This window comes from Rhopilema esculentum, chromosome 6 (assembly GCF_057945365.1).
Source record: "Rhopilema esculentum isolate cy_ngs chromosome 6, ASM5794536v1, whole genome shotgun sequence".
In the NCBI taxonomy this organism is placed as follows: Eukaryota; Metazoa; Cnidaria; class Scyphozoa; order Rhizostomeae; family Rhizostomatidae; genus Rhopilema; species Rhopilema esculentum.
The window spans coordinates 6,431,506-6,458,892 of NC_142820.1; the positions used below are offsets into that span (position 1 = coordinate 6,431,506).

Consider the following 27,387-nt stretch of genomic DNA (forward strand, 5'->3'; position numbering starts at 1 on the left):
AGGATTTTACTTTGTTTATCTTCTTACCTCCTTACCTTTAAAATTGAAAACAGAATTTTAAAAATGGCCTTTTCCATCATTTAAGCAGAAAAATTCACTGTACATTGGACCATACCAATTACGCCCTCATCGATGGGGCATTATGTTCCTTTGCCGTTATAGACACGCTCGGATTAGAACACGGCGTGATGCACATATAATTCTTTAAATTTCTCTTTTATTCGTAATTTTAAAGCGTCCCACTGCAAATATTTTGTTTCAAGCACCCAATTTAAGAGATTTCGTCCCGAACTGAGGAAATTTAAAAGCAACGACGCTAGGAAAACGATCAAAACCATTTCATTTCAAAAGCTGCTTGAGGTACTTGCCTCCTGGAGCACAGGCTACAACCATGATGTTGTCTCATGTGAAAAAAATATCATGTTTATGAAATATATGAAATATAGCTTAGATCTAACTGATTTTCCAACAGTCTAGCTTTCTGTTTTGCATTGTATGCAATTACGGTAAATGAAAAAACCAACCAGCGGAGCGGCCTTCTTAACCTGCAAAAACTTTTCTTAAATTCCTTTGTTCGACGACCCTATGCAAATACAGGTTCGTCGTGGCGAATGAATTCAAGAGGGGGCCAGAAAGAGCAATTTTCCTTCAAAATTTTCTTTGATTTATTATAATTAAAAAGAAGCATATCGTGTAAGTGTTAGAAAGGGGGGGAGAGAAAACTCGTACATTTTGCCGTATCTGGAAAGATGTTTGAAACGCACTTCATCTCACCGTATTTCCTCTAAAGAACACCGCGGCGTTTATTACAAACTCCAAATTTTGGACGCAGCGTTCAATAGAGGGCGGCGTTTATCAGAGGGCGGCGTTCATAAGAGGAAATTTCTCAATACCTTACAACCCTATAGATCAGTAGATAATATCAAAGGTACAGCGAAGTTACAATTTGGGGTGGCACTGGTTGCCGCCGAAAAGGAAATTTTTTCTACGATTCTAGTGCTGAAAGTTCACAAAAAATTGCAAATTTTGATAATAAAATCTTATTCTTAAAAAGGATATCCACTGCCAGATAGCTACCTTTGGTACTGATCGATTTCCTTGTTCTTATTTTCAAATGTTTTACTTTATGCAACATAACTGCAACAATTTTCAAAGCTGGAAAAAAGATTCAAATCTGTTGATTGGCACAAAACGGACACTTTCCTGGACTTAAATATAAAATAAAGATGTAATTTACGAAACTGTCATGCAGGGCTGCAGACACTAAAAACGTACTATTGGAGTCACATAATGAAATCAAGATTACGTTTTTGGTGTCACGAGAGCTGATTTTAGTATATTTTGTCCCATGGTGGAACAAAAATTTAGCTTTGAAGTTTCGGATTTCAACTAGCAAAATCCGAGCAGCAAATTACTCTATGGAAATGTCAACTTTTGTTAGAAATCGGTAAATTCCGGGAAATCATTTTGTTTTTGAGGAAATTTAGTACTTTCTTTAAAAGAGTGAATTGCCCCTTGACTATACGAAATTAATTTATTTGCTAAAAAACGTTTTACTTTTCCTTTGTACCAGCAGCTCAAGGTTGAGAATGTTCGGAAATTTCACCAAATTTTGAAAACAGGGGGAGCAATAATGGCCCCCTTGCCCCTTGGCCACGACGCCTCTTCAAAAATAAAGTTTCTCATATCATTGAAGTTTCTATTCTATTCTGGGACCGAGGCATCCAAAACGGTGGCCTCTGTATCGGGTTACTGTCATAACAACGAAACAACAAGGTCGCTGTTCGAGGGTTTTGAAATATTTTGAAATCAATAAAGTAGCAGAATTTTACAAAGCGATGAGTGGGCTACCAAGAGAAGTGCTTAAATGGCTACAAAGCTTGGATCTAAGCCGCCCTGTAAAGAATACGAGAAGGTAGCTTTGAAAAATTCGATAAATATTAAACCAGTCTGTTCCCACAATCTTGATTGCCTAGGCCTAAAATTTCATTTCCCTCATCTTTTTAGGGATTTCTCTAATGGTTACCTAATTGCCGAAATATTTTCTTGGTACTATCCACAAGATATTCAAATGCATTCTTTCGACAATGGAATGTCTATCGAAACAAAAATGGGCAACTGGTCAATCATAAAAAGGGTAAGTTATTAGGTAATCCATTATGCTGAGTAACAACTGAGAAGTGTTTACTTCATAAATTCAATTTGAATTGTACCTACTTGCAAGATATTCGCAGCTACAATAGCGAAGTCAATGATAACAGATAAAAGAGACAGTTTGCTGATAAAAAACATCTTATTATTTCTTAAAGAAAGCTTCCAAAGTTGTTACTTAAAATCACATCAGATTCCAAACAATGATACATATACTCAAAGTGAGTAAATAAAAAACTTCTTTTTTAAAATAAGCTTTATATATGTTTATTTTCAGTTTTTTGCTAGAGAAGGGTTTGAAATTCCAAAAGAAGAAATTGAAGGAGTCATACACTGCAAACCTGATGCAGCTGTGCTCCTTGTTCAACGGATCTACACAATGCTAACAAACAGAATGTAAGTATTTAATTTTTGTTAATGTAAGATTCACTAAAAGATTGGTTAAGCTATGGAAGACAAGGATCACTCTATCCTTATTTAATCGGTGCTTATCAGTTATTCTGGTTAACTACTTCAATTGAATTGCACAAACAAATCCCTTTCTCTTTTTGTATCAGAACAAAGCCAATGCAAAATGATAAATCATTGGATTTCACTGACAACAGCTACCAACAGCAACTGCCTCTTCACGCAAGAACCACTGCTACACAGGTAATAAAATATTTCAAAGCATTATACATGGACATCTTTGCCATAGGAGCATGATTCATGATTATGCCTACAATTTTCTGATTTCATTTGATTTTATGGACTGCCTGCAGCATTGCTGTTATTTCCAGGAGCCATGCCAATATCTAGTTTTATTCAGTATGCTACATGCTCTCCAACAAAACATGCATTGGATATGTCCCTGTTACATGTAGGATAATAGAGAAAATTTATTAATGGCCATACCATGCCATTGGAGGGCAAGAAAATTCATTAGTATCAAATATCTGTTACAGTGATTGTGACATAACCAACACTATTATTAGGGACTATAGAAGATAGGACATGTAGTATAGAAAAGTCAAGCTTGTATAGCAATATATCACTGTGATTGGCTGAAATTGTTTCTTTTTCTAGGCTATTAAAAATAATATTGCAAATTCTGAACTACATACAGATCCAGATAGAATTTTATGCAGACAAAAGGTATTTCATTCTATTTTTTTCAAATATAAAATCAATGATAAATTTTAAATATACTACTTCAAGATTGCATTTGAATTTGGTAAAAAAGAAAGCAATATTTAAAAAATTTTTAAAACACTAGACCCAAGAGAAATAATTCATTGATTTTATAGCTGATTCTGATGTAGCAATTAACATTTTTAATAAGGATGAGACACTTTGTGTGACAGGGAAATCTAAATGAGAAACAATCAAACCAGGGGGGGGGGGATTCAGGGTGTTGCGCAGGTTTCACAGAAGACCAACATATTTTCAGAAATTAGTTTTCATCTTCAGTCATTGAAATTAAGCAATCATGTTTACCACAATCTTTTATTACAGATAATACATTTACCTCTCTTTACACAATAAACATATATTCAATATTCAATATAGAAAAAATTCCAAGACCATCCTAGACCATGAACAGTATAATTTTTAAGCATGTTGCTCGTGCTGCAAAAATATGCAGGGCTCTTTGCTATTCAAATATTTTACAAAATCTCATCAATCAAAATTCAAGTTTTCATATACTTGAGAAGCATGAAAAGTCTGTAAACACTATGTTAAATTACTGTGCTGCACAACTGCTAGCAAGGGAAGAAAGTGGATTAGGTTGGAAGTTGTGAAAGAGAAGAATCCAAATTTTTGTTATCTATGCAAAAGAAGTGCACAGGAAGTGTACACTTCTGAATCTCAAGATATTTTGTTTCATCTGCATGTTGGATTTGCTAGAAAATTTGGAAAACCTTTTAAAGGGACAAATGTTTGAATGAATAATTTGAACATTTCAGGGCCCCCAGTCCTGTCACCAACCCTCAAAACTACTACAAGGCTTGCAAACGTTGTTGGTGTTGCAACTTCCGCTCCTAAAGCGAAGGGCATCCAATTGAGGCCTTTCATCGATCAAAGTGTATCAGTCTTTCTTAGTGGGACAAATTGCAGGTAGAAAGTAACTGTTACAAGACATGCAAAATAATATTCTAGACCAAAAGTCAAGATGACTTTCTTGAACAAGGTGAATTTGTTCCTTTTATTTATAGTGGTTGAAATAATCAGCATGGTTAACCTATAGGGTTTTGCCTTCAAAATTAGACCTAGTTGCTCCGGTTCCGATGGGGGGGGTTGCTGGGGGCTGGGCCCCCATCATGGCTTCTCTATAGACTGCCTGTTGGGTAGTGTTAATATGTGACCATCAACTTTCATTCTGTATCTGCCCCTGAATAAAACAGTAAATACACTAATCTTGGTATACAAATGAAACAATGCTGGAAATCTTTTTTGGGATTCTATGGAATTTTTGGAAATCTTTTAACAAGAACTGAAAGTGTGGACATCCTTGATTTTTTAATCAAAAAGTTTGTTGACAAAAAATCCTTCTTCAGTTGTAAAAATTTGCTTTGTGTTTAGCAGTAATTTGTAAAAATCTGCTGTCAACTCACCTATATTTCTTGTTTGTAGGCACAGGAAATAATCAGAGTGCATGTTAAAAATAGGCAAAACCAAAGAGTCCAGGATCCAGGTAAATATTTACTCTTGATTGTATCAGTTGAAGTTTTTTAGATTTCCTATTTTGATCATTCTTATTGTTGACCTTTGGCTATAACCAAAAGCAATTCTCTACATAATAAAAGTAATAAGACAGATTCCCGGATAAAAGTTTCTTAAAGTCTTGATATGACTACAAAATGAAACGGTCAAACGAGCCACAAAAATCCCAAAGCCTTTAATGCCAAGCAAAGGTAGTGTCAACTATCGAGGGTAGGGGCTTTGACAGCGAATATGAAGATCCCCCGCCCTAATCAGAAATTTTGCCAAAGGTTTAGTGTTCTATAGTATCAGGGCTTATTACTTTACAATGAACACTTATTATGACATTAGAATTAATTTTAGATAAATGTTTTCATTACAAAAACACAACTTTTGCAGTGTTACCTTGAACAATATTTTACGTCATTAGATTCAAATAACAGGGGGGTCCTTTCAAAGTGTACACATGCAAAGAGGGAGGGGGGTCACTGGGAAAGTACAACTGCCTACAAGAGGGGAAGGGGGATGGTGAATATCAATTTTTATGCGTAGGTGCTATGTTTAATACCCCCAAGAAAAATATCATATATTTTTTACTATATTTTCACAGTATTTTCACAGTACTTGATGTTTCTGGCTCTTTTCTCATGATCTCAAGCTACTAGAAGTTCTGTGGAGATTTACCATTACAAGTTTATTCATGATTCAACCAGAGTTGAAGCTATAATAAAGTGTATAAACTAACTTCTGATCTTTCAGTGGAAAGTTTTATTTTGCTCAAGTCGATATTTTTTTCCTTAGGACGATTTGGAATAAAACCTGACATTTGCCAGAAAAGCCCTAGAAAAACACCATCTGAAGACTTGACAGAGGAAGAGCAGGAGCATTATTATACTCTAAATGGAACTGACCCTTACATTCACCAGCAATTACATGTTCAGGATAATGAATATGTCCCAGAAATCTCTGTAAAACAGTCAGCATACTAATATGCAATACTGAAAGTGTTTGATAGGTAGTATTTCACTGTTAAGTTAAGTATCAATTATTGCTTTAACATTCAATTCTATATTAAGATCACTAGGTTTGTTTTTGTAATGATCATCTACCCATTTTGAAGTGAAAAGCTAGCAAAAAGATGTTTATATTCATTATTTGCAGTAGCGTAGCCAAGGTGGTAAGGTAGGTAGGGCAAAGGCGAGTCTAGCAAGAGAAAATTGGGGTCCATGCTCAAGCCATCAATCAATAAGCATGATACCACTCAGACAATTTTATATTGGCCAATATAAATTTTTATTTTGGAATGAAAGATGACTTAAGGCAGTTTGAAAGATGAAAGATGACAGTTTATAACACAGACCCCTTTACCAGCTCCACCCTTTTTATTGTCCACCCCACTATTTTGGGGCTGATGCTGCCCCTGAATTAAGCCACTTTTGTATAATGTCAGTTTCCTTTAAATAAATGACTCCTTCTTTTAGAGTCTAATAGATGCTTCCTCCCCTCTCCTCCCCCACAAATATGTAAATAAAGGTCTTCCTCTTTTAAATATCACATACAAGAGAACATGCTGTATCAGAAAATTTACAGAAAATGCAAAAAGAGTTGCATCTTTATACTGTCAGGTTTTTGTTATGTGATTAATAAGAAATAAAGTCTTTGAATTTTTCTTTCTGTAATTTATATTTCAAGCTAAATTATCGGACCATGGTTGTTTTTTCTTTTGTGTATATCTTTATGAAGATTTGTTCATTGGATTTCCTTGGTGTAAAAACAGTTAATAGGAGAGAACAACACACCCTGCTTCTCAGTGTGGTATATCTATCTTATATATTTGTTATATTTTGAGACATTTGTTGATCTCTGGTTTTAGGGCAAGTTGTGTTGTGTTTCAAATTTCTTTGGACAAAATGAAATTCTGGAAAAGACAATAATCATGCTAATTATTAGCCTGGTATTTGGAATTTAGAATGATTAACAAGCTTTATGGTCTAAACATGTAGTAGACTCCTGTTTCAGTATCACCAAATGTTGCTTAAAACTTACGACTGTGAAAAGATGTTAATTAAACAGTTTTTCTTATTCTGTTTTCTATGCTGTGATAACATTATAAAGTCACACTCTTTTTTGTTATCTTGAAAGAACCTTTGAGACACTAACATGAGGTGTTTACACATTATTGATTTGCTTTCATAAATGTAAATTAGACTTGGTAAACAAGTTGATTAAAAATTGAGTTGAGAATAGATTGAATAAATTGAGTGCTGGGCCAAATGGTATGACTTCTTCGTCTTCCCCACATATCTAAAGGCAGGTCTAAACTAAGTTGTAAGTGACTGTAAAAGGCAATGTCTTATGGTTGTAAGCAGATTTGACTGTAATTATGTACTAACCAATGGGGCAATGCAACATTCATTTGGACTTTATTGCAAAAACAAACTTTCTATACCAGATAAAATTCAGGAACAAAGCAAAACTGCAACTGGAATCCAATGTAATTTACAATAAATTAGACCAAAACGAATACTAATATTTTCCCCCGGCATACAGGGCTTCATTGGAGTAATTCTATCCCAGACCAAGGTAACTTACAGCCCACAGGTTACATCTGGCCCTATGTACGTTCCTGTCTGGCCCAAAGGAGTTAATGAAAAAGTATGTTTAAAATCAATTTTATGATGTTTTATGCTATACAGTGGTGTTATTCTCATTCTGAAAATCGCACCATTTTTCAAAATTTTCATAGGAGTATTTTTTTATACTTGACCTACACTATAATTTCATACATCTATTAATATTAGGGCGTTATATTTTATCTGTAATTTATTTCTTTTTAGATTGGGAGAAACTAAACATCATAATAGAATGATCACTAGTTCTTTCTCTAACACAGTTCAGAATTTTCATGTGGCCCCTTGTAAAAGTTAATTGCCCACCCCTAGTCTATCCGTTAAATTGTCTCCCCCAAAACGAGAATTCAAACGCTGCATCAATATCTTCACAAAATTACAAAAAAAGGGACTGAAAAGAGCATCCAGGGACGCTGGAGAAGGGGGCTGCAGGAGGGGGCAACGGTCGCTTTTGTCCTTTGATGGCAGGGGCAAGGGGGCCAATGTGCTATTTTCATAATAGTGCCCTTGACATTGGCCTTTTTTGTATTTTTAAGGAGATTAATATGAAATCCTGACTGAAGAACCTTTCGAAATTACTGAAGTACTTCATGACGAAATTTCTCAAAACTTGGGAAAAACATTCTTACGGGGCGCCGCTACGGAGGGGGTGGGGGTGTGACATCCTCCTTGGACGAAAATTTCATTGAAAAACGGGAAGTTTTTGCCACTTGGAAATATTTGTCTGCAAAATTTTCAGATATGTCGGAAAATAAAGGATGGCTCGTCCTCTTTCTTGGCAAATGGGATTGGGACACTCCCGTTGTGCACAAAAACTAGCGTCGGCCCAGTACCTTCATAACATGACATAAAAAGACAGTTACGAAAGTATTAGTTGAAACTGGGATTTTTTTTCAAAAGCTTTTTTACAGAAGCCTCCCCCTTGCCATTTGGACGTTCTGGCATCCCTGATCGAAGTTTTTATCATATATAAATATATAACAAAAATTTATTACCCCTTCGCGGTGGCAAATAGCCCGCATTATTTTTTCAAAGAAAGACACTCGCCTCGACTTGATCCAGAGTCCGTTAGTGGTGGTGAAACTAACAGACGGTGATGGTAACTATTCAAGTGTAATTTTATGATATAACACTTAAATGTAAGCAAAATGTCAAATATCGCAGTTGCAAGAATTCAAAGAGAATTTAGAGAGGTCATCAGAAGTGAAGAGGTAAGTTTAAAAGGCCAATACCTACTTGCTTCTGGTGATATGGCCTAGCCACCCTAAACACACTGAGAAAATCGTCCATATATATATATGTTATGACCAGTCAATGTTTGCTACACAAAAGAGAGAAGTTTTATTTTATGAAATTGTTTTGGATATTTACATTTGCAGGCTACATAGTGCATAAAGTGGGGAAGGAAGATGATTTAACTCTCATGTTTTTAGTTGAAGATTGAAGATAAAAAATTCTTTCGTTGTACATATTCAAGATAAAAAATTCAGCTACATTTTCCTTATCTGCCAAAAAAGTATATGAGCAGGGAGGAAAGTTCTATGTTGCTTTGCATCACAAAGTGTCAAAAAATCTCCAGTGCTACAAGGTGCTAATATCTTCAATTTTCAGCAGACTTGAAATTGCATACTGGCTGAGAAAGGAGCTTGTGTTGAGTTCTTTGATGCAATAATGCAACACATCTAATTCACAACTTTTCAAAGTCTTGTGTTTGTAAAGTCTCTAAGCAAGCTTTTGGCATATATGTAGAAGACATTAAGATTAGACCATACAAATGGTGGATGTCTACTTTTCATTCTGGATGCATGCACCTTTTCCTGCTGTCATGGATTTCAAGAAATAGTTAATACCCAGTTAACAATATCTTTATAAAAGTTTGAAGTTGTGATATCTTCATTGGATATCTTCATCATTAGACAAGTTTGAAGCTGTGATATCTGAGTTATGATAAATGAGTTGGTCCACAGAAGTAGAGCAAATCACATAACTTTTGATGGTAGATTTGATGACTATTTTAAAGCTCTAAAGGCTATGAATAACCTAAGTATCCAATGGGGCACAAGAAAAGTTAACCCAGTCAAAAATGCCTCACAGTCCCTGAATTTCTTTGTTGATTTTGAACTTCATTGCTCATTTACATTTTAATACTCAATAGTAACAAAACTGGAACTGACTGCAGTTGGTGGTCCCAACTGAAACAGATCGCTATTGTCAAAGCTGCTATTACCTTCCGTTTTTGATAGTACATCTGGATTGGTTAATGTTTTTTTGTTAAGTGCCCTTGAAACTGAGAACAAGTAAAATAGACACAATGATCCTGGGTGTCTCATACTTTAATTATTTCCAGCATGGTACAGACATAGAGAAACTACATATTTGCATTTGTTATGAAAGATCCTTTAGTGGGATCTTAGCCAGATTTTCTAGAATTTACAGTTTCATGGAAAGAGCAAAGTTATGTTCATCAAAAAGGCAAAAAGCAGTTAGAACCAGAGGCATTCAACAGGGAAATTTTATTTTGATGCACCTTTACAGGTCTAGAGAAAATCATTTTTTTTGGCAACAGAGTTAGAAATTAAAAATACCTTAAATTGTGATATCATTGCAGGTTTCTGCTGATCATTGCTTAGATTAGGAATGGAGGATTATTTTTTTTATGAAGATAACATTTTTCAGGCACAAAAAAACAACATCAAACTTGAATTGGTTGATGACACATACACAAAACTGCGTGGAGAAATTTCTGGCCCTCCAGACACACCTTATGAAGGCAAGTTGTGGTTTAGCTTATCTGTATCTGAGGCTTTTTGGCAAAGTGTTTTGCTTCACATTTTATGCAACTAGCTTCTTTTAACAAATTAAATTATTCTATGTTAGTTATATGATGCTATTTATGTTTGGCAACCATGCTAAAATGGCTCAAAAATGAAAGCAAAATATAATACCCATGAGAAGTAGGATGCAACATTAAAGTCATATGTAATGAAATCTGTTCACATAATTGTCATACTTTTTCAGAAAAATATACTTTGTTTGCTATTTTCAATAGTTAAAACTGAAGCTATTTTGACAATCCAAACATTTTTCTTTTCAGGAGGAAGATTTGTAGTTGACATAGATATCCCAGAAACATATCCATTTAATCCACCAAAAGTAAGTGTCAAGGAAAATTTATTTAATAATGCCCAAAACTGAAACTCTAGTTTGTTTTTATGTCACATTTCTTCTTGAATTTCTATTTGAAGCATGTCATTTTGCATCACCACTCTCCAGACACCTTGGTGAATTTGTTACACCAAAGATAGAGCTTCTAAATTCAGACATTATATACTCCCCTCACGAAAATACCCGGACAGTTCGAAGATTGATTGTGCTTTCAGACAAAAACAAATTTAGGCTGGTGATAACAACTTTTTAACTTAGTGATAATATTTTTTGAGAAACCCTTCCAAAATAAACCAGAACATTAAAATGCTGCAAAATTTCTGTGCTTTTTGTTCAGTATCGTTTTTTGTTAAAATGAGAAACCTTTGTGCTCTAAGCCTTACGCAAATCAACTGATATCAAATAAGCCAAGAACAGCAAAGTCAGGTGACTTGGATCGCAAAGTAGCAACTTAAGAATAGCTTTTTCCCATCATTGTGATAAAACATTATTTCTAAACAATGCTCAGAAGTCAATTATTTTGTTTTGGTCATTGCCATCTTGAGGAAAAACCCTCAGAGTTTGCTTACATATCGATAAGATTATTTTTTTTCAACGAAAAAATATATTAAGGGCCAAAAAAACTTAAAGAAAAATTTTGAGGAAATTGATAAAAACGTTTTATGAAAACTGCCTTTGAAATTTGTAAATAAATTTCTCTAACAACAGATTCGCAACAAAGTTCAAAACTGTTTCGATACTTATGTGAGGGGAATGTATATTATTTGGCATTTTAAATTTTAATGCCTCACATAGAATGGAGGAAAAACATACCTCTGAACTATTTTATTACATTTTCATCATTTTTTCTTCTTAATTATGCTTGATTTTAAATGTCGCATCAAATCGTTACAAAATTATTTCAATGGAGAAATCCATCAATAAGATGATGAGCCATGGCAGCAGCCAAGTAAAACTAGACTAAGAATTTATTCATGGTTAATTTTTAAATGATAGAAGAGATAGTGCTACCTAAAAATTTAGGTATTCAATAGGTGAGATGGGTTAGAATAAAAAGTTAGAATCTCAAGTGACATATAATGTTATTGAATTTACAGGTAAAGTTTGCAACTCGAATTTGGCATCCAAATGTTAGCTCAGTTACAGGTGCAATATGTTTAGACATTCTGAAAGACCAATGGTAGGTTTTTTTAAATATCGTAAAAGTTTTATCTCTTTTGTACTAATCAAGAAACTAATGATGAGTTTTAATAGCAAAGCAAATATAATTGTCCAATTAATTGCACAGAAAATGTGTTACTGTCAATGGCATACCCAAGGGGGGGGGAATGGGGGGTCCGGACTATACTGTATGCTTTTGTCAATAACAATTGTAAAATGCTTTGCTATTTACCCTAACTAACATGAATCAAATAATGGTGGAAAACTTTGCAAGAAGGGTGTTTCCCCGCATTTGCAAGTGCTTGAATGGCGTGGTCCTAAAAAATTCCTGGGGGCTGTGCCCCAGACCCCCCCCCCCCCACTACTGTAGCCCTGGGTACGCCACTGGTTACTGTTGAATCTGTTTTTTAAATATGCTTATTTGTTGACTGTCTCAATCTTGAAATAAAAGGCAGACAGATCTTGTTTGTAATTCCACCAAACTTTTGCCCATCATAGTGTGAAGTATTTATGCATGCCCTACATTTAAGGCCATTATGAGTGCTTGGTTTCTAATTTTCATGTTTTTGCAGGGCTGCTGCCATGACTTTACGGACTGTTCTTATATCAATACAGGTATCTTATGATGAGAACGTTTATCATATCATCTTCTGTATGATCATGAAAGTATCTGTCATGCAGATGTTAAGACATGAAGTCTAGGACTTAAGTGTATATTTTATTTTGCCCTGAAAAAATGGAGTGCTTTGAAAAATTTTAATACTTGAATATAAGCAGCAAACCACACCGTCAACCACAAAAATAAGATATTTCAAGAGAACACTTCATGTCACTTGACTGAATGCAAAAATATCTTCCTGCCTGAAATGTTATATCTTAATGAAAATGTTTTTTTCTAAGCCATGATCTTTGTGTTGTTATTATAAGCAAACTGGTAGATTTTAATGAAGATTAGTAGTTTTGGACAGAACATCATTATTTATTTTTGTTTGTTTCAGGCTTTACTAGCATCACCAGAGCCATCAGATCCCCAAGATGAAGTGGTAGCCAGACAAGTAAGTGTTCTGCCTTGTGGAGACTATACATTTTACACTAGTTCACTGCCCATTCAACAGAATTACATGTTCTACATCCATTTTATTAATGGTCATCACTCAAGACATAAATGTCCCCAAACCTCCAGGAGTGAAGCCAAACAAAAAGGGGTACAGAAATGATTTTTGCCAACATAAAAGGCATGTCTTAAGGGTATAAGTCATAAGAAAATGTTATATCTTAATGAAAATGTTTTAGTCATAAGAAAATAAGAAAAATAATCTTATATGCTGCTTTAAAGTGTTTCTGTTTCAAAATTCATACTTAAGTGCCATAGTTTGTAAGTTCAACTACTACAAAAATGTTGCAATTGTTGCAAAAATGTTACAGGTGAGAAAAATTTCATTCTTTTACCTAGGGCAAAAATTCTTAATGTGCCCACGCTCGCATACAGTACACCTGCCCCCCATACCTCCCCTTTCAGTGACACCCCTGTCATCCTCTTTTAACAATGAAAATAATCTGTATCACCCATTTGATTTTTTCATAGCCTGTTTGTTAAGTATCAGTTTATCAAGATAAAAAGGGTTAAAAATGGCAAATTTAGACAAATTTTTAGATAAAAAGACAAATATTCTCAAATCTATAGGTTTGACATATGCATACCAGCCTATGTTTACCCTCTTATTTTTTTGTTTACTTGAATCTCTGCATCTATTCAGTATAGAGAAAACATGCAAGCTTTCACAACTACAGCCAAGCACTGGGCACAGGTTTACGGAGGAGGTAAATTTTATGTAGTTTTTGTCTCAATTCATTCATCATTAATACTGAGCCACACTCTATATCATCATTACTGTTTAATTTTGTTTCTATGAGGTTTAAATTTTACTCAATTCCTAGATTAAGAGATGTGGTTCATATATGGCCTTTCATCAAACCTCTAAACATTTCACTGTCTAGGAAGCATTTTTCTGCGTGAATTATTAAATAAAGCATTGATGAACATAATTTGTTTGCAAGACAATAGTGTAGTTAGAATCAGTCTTTCAGCAAGTAATTTATAATATTCAGATAGATTTTTTAATAAGACATTTCAATAACAAATTTATACAACTTGTGATTGTGCCTGCAGGTTCATGATATCCAGAAGACTTCTATAAAGACACAAAAATAGTATAACAAAGATTGTCCACTTTCTTATGACTAGTTCAGACATTTTTTCAGAAGAGTTAAACTGGGAAAAGGAACATGAAATCAATATAACTAGTTGCAGATAAATCACATCATTAAATTTGACTAGGCTGAAGTTACAGACAAACAATGCTTCTAGCAGATCTTAACAAAGTTCTTAACTATCTGAAGGGATATGATTTTAGAAAGCAAATTCAATTTTTTTTACTGATACACGCAAAAACATTTTTCAGGAAATGGTTTTATTGTTTTGTCGCTCGCCCTTTCCAGATGGCCTTTTTTTTGGATACGGTCATAAGTTCAAAATAAAATCTGAATTTATGCATTAAAAGTAAGGGTTGATGCATTTGAACTGGTTTTGCTTTCCTGTTTTAAAAGGCTAGATTTTTTACACAGCACCAAGCCAATATTATCTACACAGTATTTCAGTTTATTGATCAAGCTTTGTGCTTGTTATTTTCTCCAACCCTTCATGTTTTAGATGTCCTGGTATCAATTCCTCAAATATTTCGAAAAATAGTAAATATACTTAATTTTTGGCCTTTTTACCGAAAATAAATATTGTTTTGTCCTTTCTCTAGTTCAAAGTAAAGACATAGTCTGCGAAAAGAAAATAAAGCAGTTAGTTGATATGGGTTTTGACGTGGTAAGTTACTTATGATATATAAAAGAACATATGAATAAAAAAATTTCATATCTTTCGTTTTGACTGCAGGAGATAAAATAGTGTTAAAAGATAAGGTCGATTTTTTTGGCAATGCGTACCAACGAAAAGATAACAAAAAACAAAAAGAAATAAATTTGTGTACTACTAAATTTTTGTTATCGAGTTGTCTTCATTATCACCTATCAGTGAAATTATTGTCTATTCCAGGAGCAAAGTCGAACAGCCCTTTCGATGCATTCTTGGAACGTGGAACGAGCAATCGAGTCTTTATTTAACCAATAAGTTTGTAAAAGAAATGTTTAGAAAATTGTCTCTGGAGATGGCTGATTTGCTATTCAGTGAATGGATAACAAGAGCGTTATGAGAAGGACTTTCTAATAATACTGCGCTATAGAGACGACGAAATAATAAACAAGTACCCCAGTTTTAATCCAATTCCTCAACGAAGACTCCTGTAGCAACCATCGTGATATTGCCCTTTGTCTGAAAAGCCATGTATATGTCATACAAAAAATCTTAACCTTCTCTGAATAGTAGTAATTGCCTCATGAATCAGCTAAGATCCTTCCATTTCCCGTTTTTTGACATCTGTTGATAAGTAACATTTAAGATGCCTCTGCAAATCCTGTGAAGACTGCATACTTTTATTTCTGCCTACCAGGGCTTCTATAAACGCTTCTAACTTCAAAGGTGTAATTATACTACTTTTCAGTTTGTTCTTATACTAATTAAGACGATGCTGTTTATTTTCGTTTTCAACAAATTCCATTAATTTATTTTGCAGATTTCACTCGAAAAATTGAAATCTTATTAAGATTTCTTCTAGTGAGAGCTTATACACGGAGTTATTAAGTGTGTACTCGAAGCTTTAATTGATTTCCTTGGTATCCGAATGTTTCATTCTTTAAAGGGTTGTTTGAAGAAACTGTATCAATGTTGTTTCTAGTAATTTTTTTTAATTTGAATTAGCTGTCTGAATTAGAAGTACATTTATTAGAATCGAAGCTTAGGTGTCATGAATTTTGTTACAAGAAATCTGTGAGCAATGTTTTTTAAGATCATTTCTTCAAGCGCGCCTGATTCATTAATCGGTTGGTCAACGAGTCTTGTTAGGTATGAAGGAGAATTGTAACCATATATCAACTTCGAGTGTGTTTTGCAGTTTTTCATACCTTTATTTAGCAAGGTAAATGCATTGTTTTCAAAGCATTGGTAAGCTGGCATCATTGCCTACTATGAGTCGCTCTCATATCCGAATAGTTAATTTTTAATGCTGCTATAAATTAATGAAATGAGCTGCACATTATTCTTGAGTGATAGTAAGCTGCATGTATTAATTTACCTGATGGTAAAAAAAGGTAAAAACTGGACTAAAAATTAGGTATTTCATATAAGAGTAGCAAGCAGCCATATGATGGGAAACAGTCAAGCAACAATTTAATTAAGTTGCAGAAATAAAATGATATTCATGTCTTTGTTCTTACCCTTGTTCTTACCCCTGAATATATAGAATGGCCTGGCCTAACTGTATCGCGATATGAACATTCGATGCCAACTACATGAACATCATGAAAATAAAACCATTTTCAGAGCAGATTCTCGTAATACTTAACCACGATCAACTGGCATTTCAATATAGTATGCTTAAGACTTGTTATATTCCATTTATCCTAACAAAAATTCCAACAATTCCTGGTTTCTAGTTAGCGTTGTCGATCTTTTATCTTTATATTAGCTAAAAATGGATCATAGAATTGGAATGTTTATGTTAGAATTAGTCTGCGCCGATCGTTGTTTCGACACTCAGACCGCAAATTACGCTGTTTTCAAAACTTATCTTTTCCTGTACATCTCACAGAAATTTGCTGCTGCAGTGAACAAAAATTTCAAATCTAAAATCGAATTTTTGACAAACTTCCGTAAATAGGGATGTGCAGAATGGATGAGCTAACCATCCATGAATTCCACGGGTCTTGCGTTGCGTTTTGCGGCAATTTAGTTACTGTTGAATGCATCGTTTCACAAGCAAGAAAGAAATGGCTACTTATACACGCTCGTCACTAATCTACTAATCTTATATAAACTATCATTCGGAATGTTGATACCCGATTTCCCATTCGTTTGCGGCCTTTGTATATATATTGTTCAAGCTTTGTCATCGATTAAAACTTTTATTACAGATATTTGAAAACCACTTGTAGTTTACTGTTTATCTTACAACCCTTTAGTTTCCATTTCAAACCATCAAAATCAGTCTGTTCCAAAGTGTTTCTTCGATCATATTGTGACCATCTTATTCCATCGCTTGAATTGTGTTTGTCCATTCGCCAACAAATCATGCGCTCAAGCAAAGCCCCGATTCCTTTGAAGGTCTGGAGATTTACTTTAAGTTCCTGGTTTTGCTCATTTTCTTTATTGCTTTTCTCGGATATCAACCCTATGAGTTCTTCAAAACACGACTTAGCTTCTGACTGCACATATATAACATTTGTTAGCGTGTCTTTTAAATCCGCTAGCGTCAAGAATCCATCGCGGTCTTTATCAGCGCGGATAAATGATTGCCTGTATAGCTGCTGTCTCCGCGAACACACGACACAGTAGCTTTTCAAGTAGTCCAACACTGTCATTTGCGATAAGCGGCATACATCCATTGGGAGCTCGAAACGGCAGCTTTCCTTCGACAACGCTAACGGTCCTTGCAGCCATGGCTTTGCCATCGTAGAGATTGAGTGGGAAAGATCCATTTTTGTGTTGCTAGAGATTGGTAACGGATTGTCCTTAACCGTCCAGCTTAATCTTCGATTGTCAGGTATTTAAACACGTCGAATTTGATCCCAGTCAGATTAAAACCACGATCTAATTTCATTTGTCAACTATATATTCCAGTCGAGGCAAGCCAAGTAACTTTTCGAGCCTTTGCAGGTAAATTTGGGTAAAAAGCTTCTCTTTACAACTAAACACTTTTTCCTGAACAATTGGTTTTGTCAAATCCAAAACAATCATTGTTTTCAAGACTTACGGTTTATTTGATCAAGTTTTCATAGCAGGTACTGTCTGCTCTAACCACTCAGATCATTCGTTGAAAACCGTTGAAAACGTTGAAAAATATGCTCGAGTGAGAGCAACATAGCACATTTCAGTGCAAACAGCTCCCATTGGTCATATTACTTGCTTTCTAAGGGTCAATGTGATGGAGAAAATTTGTGATTTTTTGTTTGCTGAATATAGTCCGACTCAATATTTTGTCAGATAATAACAAAAGCAAGTAAACATCTTGTTTGTCGCATGTAAATTTGAGTATAATTGTTGGACATGTTTCCATGCCTGTCTTTCTGGGGCCAACTCTGTTCCGTGTGGAGGAGCTATGACGGCGAAATGAACAGCTTTGTGACGGCAAACAGCCTAGCCTCATTTACTTTAATACTTATTGGCGTTTGATTTCCCTAATTTCTGAAGACATTTGCAGACACAATCGTCTCAAATTTTCTCACTAAATTATAGATTATAATAATGATAATAATGTGGGTTCGACATATTATTTTATAACAGGTTTGCTGCGAACCATTCGTTCGCTTCTACCCAGGAAGGCTTTGTCAATAACTCATCTTACCAATAAACCAATTCTCTGCATTTCGAGCATTCTAGTATTTAGGGCTGGGTATTTGTATTCATTGCAATGTGAATGCTTCCAAGCGAATGATCAAGCACACTTTGGCGTCACAGACTAAAATGATTATGAAAGATACTGTTGACTGGTCATTTTTGTGCTGCTCGGTGTGACAGAGCCGTACGTATTTTGGTGTGTAGCAGAAGCCCTCACGAACATTTTTTCAAAAAACAATGACAAAAAACAAATAACGGTTATTCATAAATGTAAACAAGGGCTACACTTGCCCCCCCGCTGGCTCTAGACCTCTGGTATATGGAACATGAAAGTTTCAAGTTGCTACTCAAGCAGCTGCTCTGATAATCGCGCTAAGCATGAAACTCGGAGCTGCAACTCGATACCGTAATGTTCCACAGAGTAGAAACCGAGCATGGGCACACGAGTTCACAGGAGGTCTGTTGAACAAATCCCACTGCAGAATGCGTATGAAAAATAAGCCAAAGCAGAGGAAAAGGAGAAAAAAAGTTGTTATCAAATCAAATTCAAAAACATTATTGTCATAACTACGATCGACAAAAACAACTGCATAAAAAGGCATTCCCTTTGGGTCAAAATTTAACAACACAGCTAATCATGCATGAACTAAGGAGGACCGTCATTAGGGGTTGGGAGCGTGCGTGAGGGGTGCGAGAAGTGTGAAACCTCATTTGAAAACCATTCCGTTGCAAAACGGAATTTTATACTGCCACCTAGAGGAGATTTGTCGACAAATTTCCAAACTTTTTGGCAAATACACTCTTTTTTATAAGAACAAGCTGAGGCCGAGCTTCTGCAAAATGCAATTTTGAACAACGTTTTCTCTCAAAATCGAGGGTTTTAAGCGATGTGTGGGTGCTTTTTCGGTGAATATTCACATTTGTCAGCAAATTAAGGCTGTCTAACTCACTTTGTTGGCAAATGAGGCCTGAACACCACCCTAGAGCGAAAAAGCCAGCACTCACACTGCTTACACCCTCTTAATTTAAGAAAAAATTAAGAACAATCCAGCCTCATCCCATTTTCGATAAAATTAAGAACAGTCAGCTGGTTCTTATAAAAAAAGAGTGTCAAAAAACCGAAGAAGCAACCCTAGATATAAAAAACCGGCTAATTTTTGGGATAAAATGTTTAAGGGCATTTGAAAACATTGTTTAAAACTACATTTTACAGTAGCTCAGCCTCCACTTGTTCTTAATTTGTTCTAAGCTCTTGACCATTTTTTAAGCTAATGTTCTTATAAATATTTTGACTATTTTTGAAGCTCTTGTTCATATTTAAAATTTGACTTTACATTCTACCGAAGTGTTTTATCATTATCATAGCCATGGCAGTAAGGTGAAATTTTTCTGAATGAGAATTTACTCAAGTGGGGGAGGTAGTGAAATGTTCATTTCAAGAACGGAAGATGGGGTGACAGTGGATGGTGGGGTGACAGTGGATGGCGGTGTAATTATGGTTCTAGAACTATCTTGCGGATTATATCTAGGAACTAGAGAGGGAGGGAACAGCTGGAAAATGGCTTATTTCGAGCAAAAAATTTTTTTGCGAGGTTACAAGGTTGGTCGGTAAAGATGGGTATTTGAGACCGTGTATTCGAGCATCTGAAATTACAATTAAGTAGAAATTGATAATACAAACAATCATTTGCACATTGTTGATTGATTATCAAGTCTTTCTCAGAATAAGACAGATCAACTATGAAGTTCATTAGATGTACATATCGTTTCTTTGTACTATGTTTATACTAAGCTTTAAGCAATGTGATGTGTGTAATCTCTCCCTTGTGAAACAGCCTCAAAGGGGCGGCCCAAAAAAACACACCCGTTGACACGTACACATAAGAATATTTGTCAAACTTGTACAGGCCTTTGAAATACGGCTCGGACAGGTAGTGGAACAGCCCGGAAAGAGGAAACTGTCCTCCATGTGTATGTCCACTTAAAGCCAATTGGATGTTTCCATAATTGGTCATAGCTTTCTTTGAAACAGAGGGTCGATGGGATAGCAGGATAGTTGGGGCATTTGGATCCCTATCCATTAAAGCTTCATCGTAATGAGGCCCATGGTGATCTCCTCTATAAAAGTAAAAGCAAAAAGGGTTACGGCAGCTCTCGCATCTTTACAAAGGTATTCATTTGGTGCCTCCATACTTGTTTGTGTCTGTGAGTACTAGAGATGTGAAAAGCTAAGAACTCAATTCAGAAAACAGGCTCTCTGTGGTTTATCAGGGCACTTCAAGATTAACACGAATTTCAGAAATTTAGTTGAGAGGATAAGAAATAGTATCTAAAAAAGTAGATAGATGTAGCATTGACTCAGATATTGTTAATAAAATTATTTTCATTATAAGAAAATTCATTGTCTGAAAACATGATTGCCATGTTATCAATCTTTAGTTTCACACATAGTGTCACACATAAACGTAACTCAACAACCGACCTAGGCGTTCTCCAGCTGATTTCTGACTTAATTGCTAGATTAGGATGCACCAAAAAGATGGACTGCACAACATGACTGCACCTATGTGAATTTTTATATACAAAACAGTCCCACATCTTGCATCACAATATATTTCCAAACTACCACCATCTCTCAAGGAGTTCTCTTAACACTGAAATATCCATCGCTGCTTCCATTATAACCTTAATCATATCATGATAGAATAGAAGTTACATATTCCTTCGGACTTTCTATGAATACTTCTCCAAAACCTTCAATTTCAAAAGCAGAAGTGGTGCCACTTGTTGATAGTCAAAAAATATGAAGTCATTCAATAAGGGTGTAGTCAATGCTAAAAGTTTAGGGGGGAGGGGGTTAGTATGGGTTTTTTTCCTGAAAATTATTTCTTTATTGAGATTGAACTGCCTAAACGGTGCCTGAAATGTGATAAATTTTGCCTGGTCATGGGGGGCTGCAGTACCTGTGATTCTTTCTTAAAATATGATGGCATCTAGAGTTTTTATCTGATTTGTTCAATCTGTGTTCAAAACAAACATTTTTACTTTAACTCACTAACCATCAGACACAAAACTTCTGTTTCAAAATTTAAATGTGAATTATGCCCTCTACAGCATCTCAGAAATCACTTCAATAATTTGGTGGCCTCCATTATGGTTAACGGGGATGAGGAGATGGTGAATGTACATGCAAGTGTTTATGTATGAAAAGTCTTTCCAGATTCCTGTTACAACTTTGGGCAAAATGTTTGGGCAAAAATAAATCGTTTTCTATACTACCGTATTTGCAAATTTATGTTTGAAAGTGACTGGGCACCTTTAAAATTTTATGTCAAAAAAAATAAATAAACAAAAACTATATAATACATGGGCACATACAGCACCAGTGCTATACTGATTCCAATTGGATGTGACCGCTTGTTAGAAAAATATGGATTAACATTCAAAAGAGCAAAAATTTTACCTGAAGAATTTCCCTTCTGTATCATCAATGCCAACCAACTGTAGCACATCATTTCGACTATTCTTAACTGAAACTTTTCGGTTATGAAGAACCACAAGTCCTTCTGACTGCCACATTTCTATGAGGTTGTCTATCTCAGCTGTGTAGTAATCATGGTTTCCTACATGCAAAGAAGAGACCAATACAGAATAGTGTTCTAAAGTGTGACGTTACCAGAAAACTATTTTAGAATTTTTGAATTTTAACCAAATAACGTAAAAGATCACTACAAAATACTTCTAAATATGCAAAATTAGTCAAATATGTCCAAAATCAGTTGAGATTTTTCCAATAAAAGATTGTAAGTTTTTTAACAAATCACTGTCATTTCGCTCTGTTCATAAAATTATGAACACAGACTAAAATACAGATGTCAGAGCCAATGATTTGACTAATTGTGCATTTTTAGAAGCATTTCATGATGCTTTTTTGAGGCTATGGCATCCAAACTCAAAAATTCTAAATAAAGATTTTTGTGACATCATCACTTTAGGACTCTAAAAACAAACCATTTAACAAGATAGCAGAATGATTTTGGTGAGAATAAGGAATTCAATTTAATTGTTGACAAAGAATCAGACAAGGATGAAGAAGAGGAGGGTGGGAGTGAAGGAATAGGTGGATATAAACAAAATCTTCAGCAGCGAAAGAAAAAATTATCTTTATGCCAAGAAGTGTTTTCCTTAAGAGAAATTTTGGAACTAGCAACTGTACCCACTTCCTTGAAGGTATGTGCAGTAAATACATAATACCTTTCAAAGAACTTGTATCAAGATAATTCCATAGCATCATTCAATATAGCAATGTTATAATTAACTGTAGGATAGCCACCTTGCAGAATAATGCTGATGCATGCACAAGGTCAGAGTACTACAAAAAAATACCGAAAACCACTATTACAGAAAGGTTTCTGTTTGCATGCCATGTGACTGGTAAAGGGAGGTTTGGAGAAAGAAAACATGGTTGAAATAAATGTACATGTACAAGGTTCTGTTGACATCATACTGTTTGTGAGACTGGCCCATGTCCACCAGCTCTTGCATTACTGTACATATGCAATTTATTGCAGTAATGTTACATGTTTCCCCCATCAAACACAATACTGTTTTCTAATGTTTGCACATTTTTGGCATCACACATTACCTGTTGTAATATAAACACCAAATTTGGCTCTCAGGTTCCGAAGAGGCTCAAGGGCATGTCTAATTTTGCTTACTCCTCCTTCAGCAGTGTCGCCAGTAACAGCTATAAGATCTGGTTTCAAAGAATTTGCAATTTTGACAACTTTTTCCAGTGATGACCTTCCATTAACAACACCGATATGCATGTCAGACAGTTGAACTATCACTGTATTATTAAAAGAAGCCGGCAAATTATGTATGGGCACTCTAACTCTGACAACATCAGGAAAGCTAGAATTTCTCATTCCAAAGTAGAAGCAAACACAAGAAAGCAATAACGTCACAGTAATCATGACACGCTCCTGGGCATCAGTTTTTACTTGCGTGACTATGGATATCAGGCTTTTATTTCGTATTATTAGCCCCACGTGGTACAGAACTTCGACCACGATTACGGCAGCGATGAGGTACATGAGAAATCCAAACGTGTATCCAGTAATCAAAGACAACAGTTTTGGCTCTGTGGCAACTAATACAACATGTAGCAACATCTGACTTTGTCCAAGGATAAACACAGGTGCAAGCATCATTCGCAGGATAAATCCGGTTTTGCTTTGCCTAGGCCATTTGTCGACAATCCGATTGTACAAGCTTCGGGTAACGAGAACGAATAACGTCTCAGCTAAAATCAAGTACTGTACAAGCAGCAAGTGATACCTAACGGTTGAATTTACAGTCATAAGTTTTGAGGTTATAAAAAGAAATAGAAAGTTAATAACTATGAAAACACCGGGCAGGCGCCAAACACCTGCCACACTCCCCATCTTTAGTTCCGTGTTTCGACCTTTGGACAAGATGTTCTACTCCCAGTTGTTAACATTTCGTTGTTGTGGAGGAGTTTAACTCCTATTGATTTCATAATGGTCTCTGCTTTTCCACGAGGTATATTTGAGTGACCTACATAGAGTAGAGGACTGAACAAACAAATTGGCCCTCTTGAAGAATGGTGAGTCATTCGTTTCTTAATTCTTGCAGAGATGGTTCATGATTCATGAAGTTTTCACAAATATCTTCTATGTAAAAGCAGAAAACTTTAATAACAATGATAATAAAGAAAAATGCTTGTTCACGCAATTCATCATCTCATCTGCTATTCTTTTTGACGAAACAAGAAAACCTATGATCCAATTTGAGTTTGCATAAGTTAGTTCAAATTTTTAATTTATTTGAGATTTTCTCAGTTTTAAAAAAATTTGCTTTGAGTTGAAAGTCAACCTAATGATATTAACTTTTTACAGGCCAAATTTTGGGTGAATGGGGAAAGAATGTGATATTACTACTGGTGTTAAATTCAGTTAAAAGAACTATCAGTTACAGAAGTGGACAGCTATGGGAGACAGTGAAGATGATGGTCTCATGCTGAATTTGAATCAAGATTTTAACCCCTTGGATAATGATGGTAGCAGTAAAAAGAAAAGCCGCAGAAACAGCAAAGCCAGACATAGTAAGGCAAAGGTCTACAACAAAAAAGATAAGAAAAAGGCTGATTTTCCTAAAAGGGAGCATATAAATAAAGACAGCAAAAAAATCGCATCTGAAAAAGGAAAAAATTTTCTTGCCTCATCACATAGTGAAAAACAGCATACAGAGAAACCTTCAGAATTCATTTCTTCACTTTTTAGCAGCAACCCTGAAATTCCTGATGTCCCAGATGAAAAGTGCCAAAGCAAACAAGAATATGAATTGTTCTCTGAAAAACATATGACTGAAACAGAGCTCTCAGAACGGCTGATGAAAACATTAAAGGAAAGATTAGGGATTGAAAAACTAACAAAGGTACAAAAGGAAACAATTCCAGCCTTTCTATCAAAATCGGATGTTCTAATAAAGTCACCAACTGGCTCTGGAAAAACTTTAGCCTATGCATTACCACTTCTACAACGGTTGCAACAAATTGTACCCAAGATCAACAGATCAGATGGGCCTTATGCCATAGTCCTTCTCCCCACACGTGAATTAGCTTTGCAAAGTTATGAAGTTTTTGATAGTCTTTGTAGAGCTTTTGTGTGGATTGTCCCAGGGTTGATTGTTGGTGGTGAAAAAAGAAAAGCAGAGAAATCAAGGATACGAAAAGGTATCAACATTATAGTAGCCACGCCAGGCCGCTTATTAGACCACCTTGTGACAACAAAGAGCCTGTCATTGAAAAATCTTCTAGTTCTAGTATTTGATGAGGCAGATAGATTGCTTGATATGGGGTTTCAACAGACAATTTCTAGCATTCTTTTACATGTCAAAAGTCAGTGTGATAGAAAGTTACAAGCAGCACTTCTCTCTGCCACATTGAATTCGAAAGTTCAAAGTCTTGCAAGTATTACTTTGGCAGATCCAGTTTTGATTGATACTGTGGATGACTCACACAAAGAAAAGTCTAAAAACATAGCTGAAAATGATTTGACATCAACAAACCAAAGTGAGAATGAAATCTCAACTCAGGAGGACAGTATTGCTGAAGGAAAGACTTTTCTTGTACCAGATACTCTGAAACAATATTTTATCATTGCCCCTGCCAAGTTGAGACTTGTTTCCTTAATGGCTTGCTTGCTAAAATTTGGATTTCAAGATGAAAATGGGAAGGTTATTGTCTTCTTCTCCAGCAAAGTATCCACTGAACTTCATAGCCAGCTGCTGGACAGTGAACCTATGAAAGAGCTTGTTTCAACAGATTTGTCTGATGTTTTCAAGCTACACGGGGATATGAAGTCAAGTGAAAGGAAAGATATTTTCCAGAAATTCAAAAAGAGTAAAAAGGGAATATTACTCTGCACTGATGTAGCAGCACGAGGCCTTGATCTTCCCTTTGTAAAGTGGATTATTCAATACTCTTGTCCAACCAATATCCAGGATTACATACACCGGGTTGGTCGAACGGCAAGAATAGGGGCACAAGGAGAGGCCTTGCTGTTTTTGTTGCCATCTGAAGCTAAATATATCTCTACTTTGGCAAAAGAAAACATATCCATGCAGAAGTTAGGCCTGTTTGATGTTTTAAAGCATTTGAATCCACAAAGCAAGAAAAAAATAAACCAGAGTATCATTCAAGTTGCAGCAACTGATCTACAGAACAAGCTGGAGAGTCTTGTAACTGGAAATAATGAGCTTAAAAGTGCTGCTGAGAATGCATTCAGGTCTTATATTCAGGCATACGCTACCTATCCAGCATCATTAAAAGAAATTTTTCATGTCAAAAGGCTCCATCTTGGTCATGTTGCTAAATCTTTTGCACTAAGGACCGCACCACAACAAATGAAAAAAATACCAATCATGCAAGACACAACAACTAAGAAAAAAGATAAGAAAGATAGACTGCGTGGTAAAAAGAGAAATGCAGTTGATATGAGTGAAAGCGGAGGAGGTGTTGTTAAAAATGGGCCACGGCCTGGCGGAAAAAAGTTTAAAAGGAGAAAATAGCAAGAAGAATAAGTTTAGGTTTTTTGTTTACACAACACTCAGTATATATCCTGTATACTTTTTATGTTATAATGATTTTGATAATGAGGAATTGTCAGTTATGGTTAAGGATTAGGTCATCTTCTTTACTTTGTTCTTTCTCGTTATTTGTTACTCCACCCAATTTTTAGCCAATTTGAGATTGTAACCTGAAGCACAAGAAGTATCTTTTAATTGGATACATTTGCATTGCAATAAATTGCTGGATATCTCATTGCCAATATTTCTAGTAGATGCATACTGTTGGGAACTCAATACATAATCTGACAGGATGTGCCATAGAACAGCATGTCCTTTTCACTTAAAATTCGGGGATTTCGCTCTATATTACGGTATAGAATGAAGAAATACAGGAAATTATGTGACAAGGTATTAAGAATGAAAGAAATTTTTGTTCAGATTAAAGCAGATTTCAGTAGTCTTTCATGGAAAGTTGGAGTTTGTTGGAGTCATGTATATAGATTATGTTTGCTGAGCTAACAGCAAGTGTAATGAGTCAGGGTATAATCCTGACACATTTTTAGAACAGGGTATACTTTTGGCATATTTTTTATAGGGCAGGGTTTTACTTTTTGCATATTTTTTATGGAGCAGGGTGCATTTTCACATACAGTAGAATCCCGTTATAACGTACTCGGTTATTACGTACTTTCCGATATAACATACTGGTGTGCTTGGTCCCGGCAAAATGCGTGCTTGGTTTTAGTCAATTTTTACTTAGAGTTGAGCCTTTACTGATTTACGTGTTTTTATTGTTGTTTATTCTCGGCGTATTGCGGTGTTTCATATTCGCTACATTTTTATCGACTTTTCGCCGCAAGAACTCCTTGGAGCCCGTCGAGCAGCCTGCTACAGTGGCCTTTTCTTCATTCACACAATTTTTACTTACCCTGGTTACAACGTACTTCGGATATAACGTACTTAAGTTGCAATCGTAACGGTCATGGTGATATTTTTACACTACAA

The 27,387-nt window shown here is 35.4% G+C and overlaps 5 protein-coding genes across 5 annotated transcripts; 3 read left to right on the forward strand and 2 right to left on the reverse strand.

Annotated features, from left to right (window-relative positions):
* Positions 1 to 1,748: 1,748 nt before the first annotated feature.
* Positions 1,749 to 8,675, forward strand: LOC135686498 (spermatogenesis-associated protein 4). The gene is made up of 7 exons (XM_065202743.2): positions 1,749 to 1,915; positions 2,008 to 2,137; positions 2,429 to 2,547; positions 2,709 to 2,802; positions 3,217 to 3,285; positions 4,765 to 4,825; positions 5,635 to 8,675. Exons 1-7 carry the CDS (start codon positions 1,839 to 1,841, stop codon positions 5,820 to 5,822), a joined length of 738 nt encoding a protein of 245 aa, XP_065058815.1. The 5' UTR covers positions 1,749 to 1,838; the 3' UTR covers positions 5,823 to 8,675.
* Positions 5,931 to 18,694, reverse strand: LOC135686501 (uncharacterized). The gene has a single exon (XM_065202747.2). It carries the CDS (start codon positions 17,427 to 17,429, stop codon positions 16,860 to 16,862), a length of 570 nt encoding a protein of 189 aa, XP_065058819.1. The 5' UTR covers positions 17,430 to 18,694; the 3' UTR covers positions 5,931 to 16,859.
* LOC135686500 (ubiquitin-conjugating enzyme E2-22 kDa) lies at positions 8,535 to 15,720 on the forward strand. Its single transcript, XM_065202746.2, has 9 exons — positions 8,535 to 8,674; positions 10,140 to 10,233; positions 10,558 to 10,616; positions 11,726 to 11,808; positions 12,362 to 12,404; positions 12,788 to 12,844; positions 13,547 to 13,610; positions 14,600 to 14,664; positions 14,893 to 15,720. The coding sequence occupies exons 1-9, from the start codon at positions 8,612 to 8,614 to the stop codon at positions 14,965 to 14,967; spliced, it is 603 nt and encodes a 200-aa protein (XP_065058818.1). The 5' UTR covers positions 8,535 to 8,611; the 3' UTR covers positions 14,968 to 15,720.
* Positions 18,695 to 18,828: 134 nt separating the features above from the next.
* Positions 18,829 to 23,814, reverse strand: LOC135686494 (transmembrane protein with metallophosphoesterase domain). The gene is made up of 3 exons (XM_065202740.2): positions 22,934 to 23,814; positions 21,752 to 21,911; positions 18,829 to 20,406 (listed from the first exon to the last, which is right to left on the reverse strand). Exons 1-3 carry the CDS (start codon positions 23,733 to 23,735, stop codon positions 20,076 to 20,078), a joined length of 1,293 nt encoding a protein of 430 aa, XP_065058812.1. The 5' UTR covers positions 23,736 to 23,814; the 3' UTR covers positions 18,829 to 20,075.
* Positions 23,802 to 26,506, forward strand: LOC135686482 (ATP-dependent DNA helicase DDX31). The gene is made up of 2 exons (XM_065202727.2): positions 23,802 to 23,917; positions 24,210 to 26,506. The coding sequence occupies exon 2, from the start codon at positions 24,301 to 24,303 to the stop codon at positions 26,380 to 26,382; it is 2,082 nt and encodes a 693-aa protein (XP_065058799.2). The 5' UTR covers positions 23,802 to 23,917; positions 24,210 to 24,300; the 3' UTR covers positions 26,383 to 26,506.
* Positions 26,507 to 27,387: the final 881 nt, after the last annotated feature.

Excerpts from the sequence above, each read along its gene's own strand:
- LOC135686498 (XM_065202743.2), top strand. The coding sequence starts at position 1,839 with ATGAGTGGGCTACCAAGAGAAGTGCTTAAATGGCTACAAAGCTTGGAT. Across the intron at positions 1,916-2,007 it reads CCTGTAAAGAATACGAGAAG|GGATTTCTCTAATGGTTACC; the intron begins GTAGCTTTGAAA and ends TCATCTTTTTAG. Across the intron at positions 3,286-4,764 it reads GAATTTTATGCAGACAAAAG|GCACAGGAAATAATCAGAGT; the intron begins GTATTTCATTCT and ends TCTTGTTTGTAG.
- LOC135686500 (XM_065202746.2), top strand. The coding sequence starts at position 8,612 with ATGTCAAATATCGCAGTTGCAAGAATTCAAAGAGAATTTAGAGAGGTC. Across the intron at positions 13,611-14,599 it reads GGCACAGGTTTACGGAGGAG|TTCAAAGTAAAGACATAGTC; the intron begins GTAAATTTTATG and ends TCCTTTCTCTAG. Across the intron at positions 14,665-14,892 it reads TTGATATGGGTTTTGACGTG|GAGCAAAGTCGAACAGCCCT; the intron begins GTAAGTTACTTA and ends TGTCTATTCCAG.
- LOC135686501 (XM_065202747.2), bottom strand. The coding sequence starts at position 17,429 with ATGGATCTTTCCCACTCAATCTCTACGATGGCAAAGCCATGGCTGCAA.
- LOC135686494 (XM_065202740.2), bottom strand. The coding sequence starts at position 23,735 with ATGGGGAGTGTGGCAGGTGTTTGGCGCCTGCCCGGTGTTTTCATAGTT. Across the intron at positions 21,912-22,933 it reads TGGTGTTTATATTACAACAG|GAAACCATGATTACTACACA; the intron begins GTAATGTGTGAT and ends CTTTGCATGTAG. Across the intron at positions 20,407-21,751 it reads ACAGAAGGGAAATTCTTCAG|AGGAGATCACCATGGGCCTC; the intron begins GTAAAATTTTTG and ends TTACTTTTATAG.
- LOC135686482 (XM_065202727.2), top strand. The coding sequence starts at position 24,301 with ATGGGAGACAGTGAAGATGATGGTCTCATGCTGAATTTGAATCAAGAT.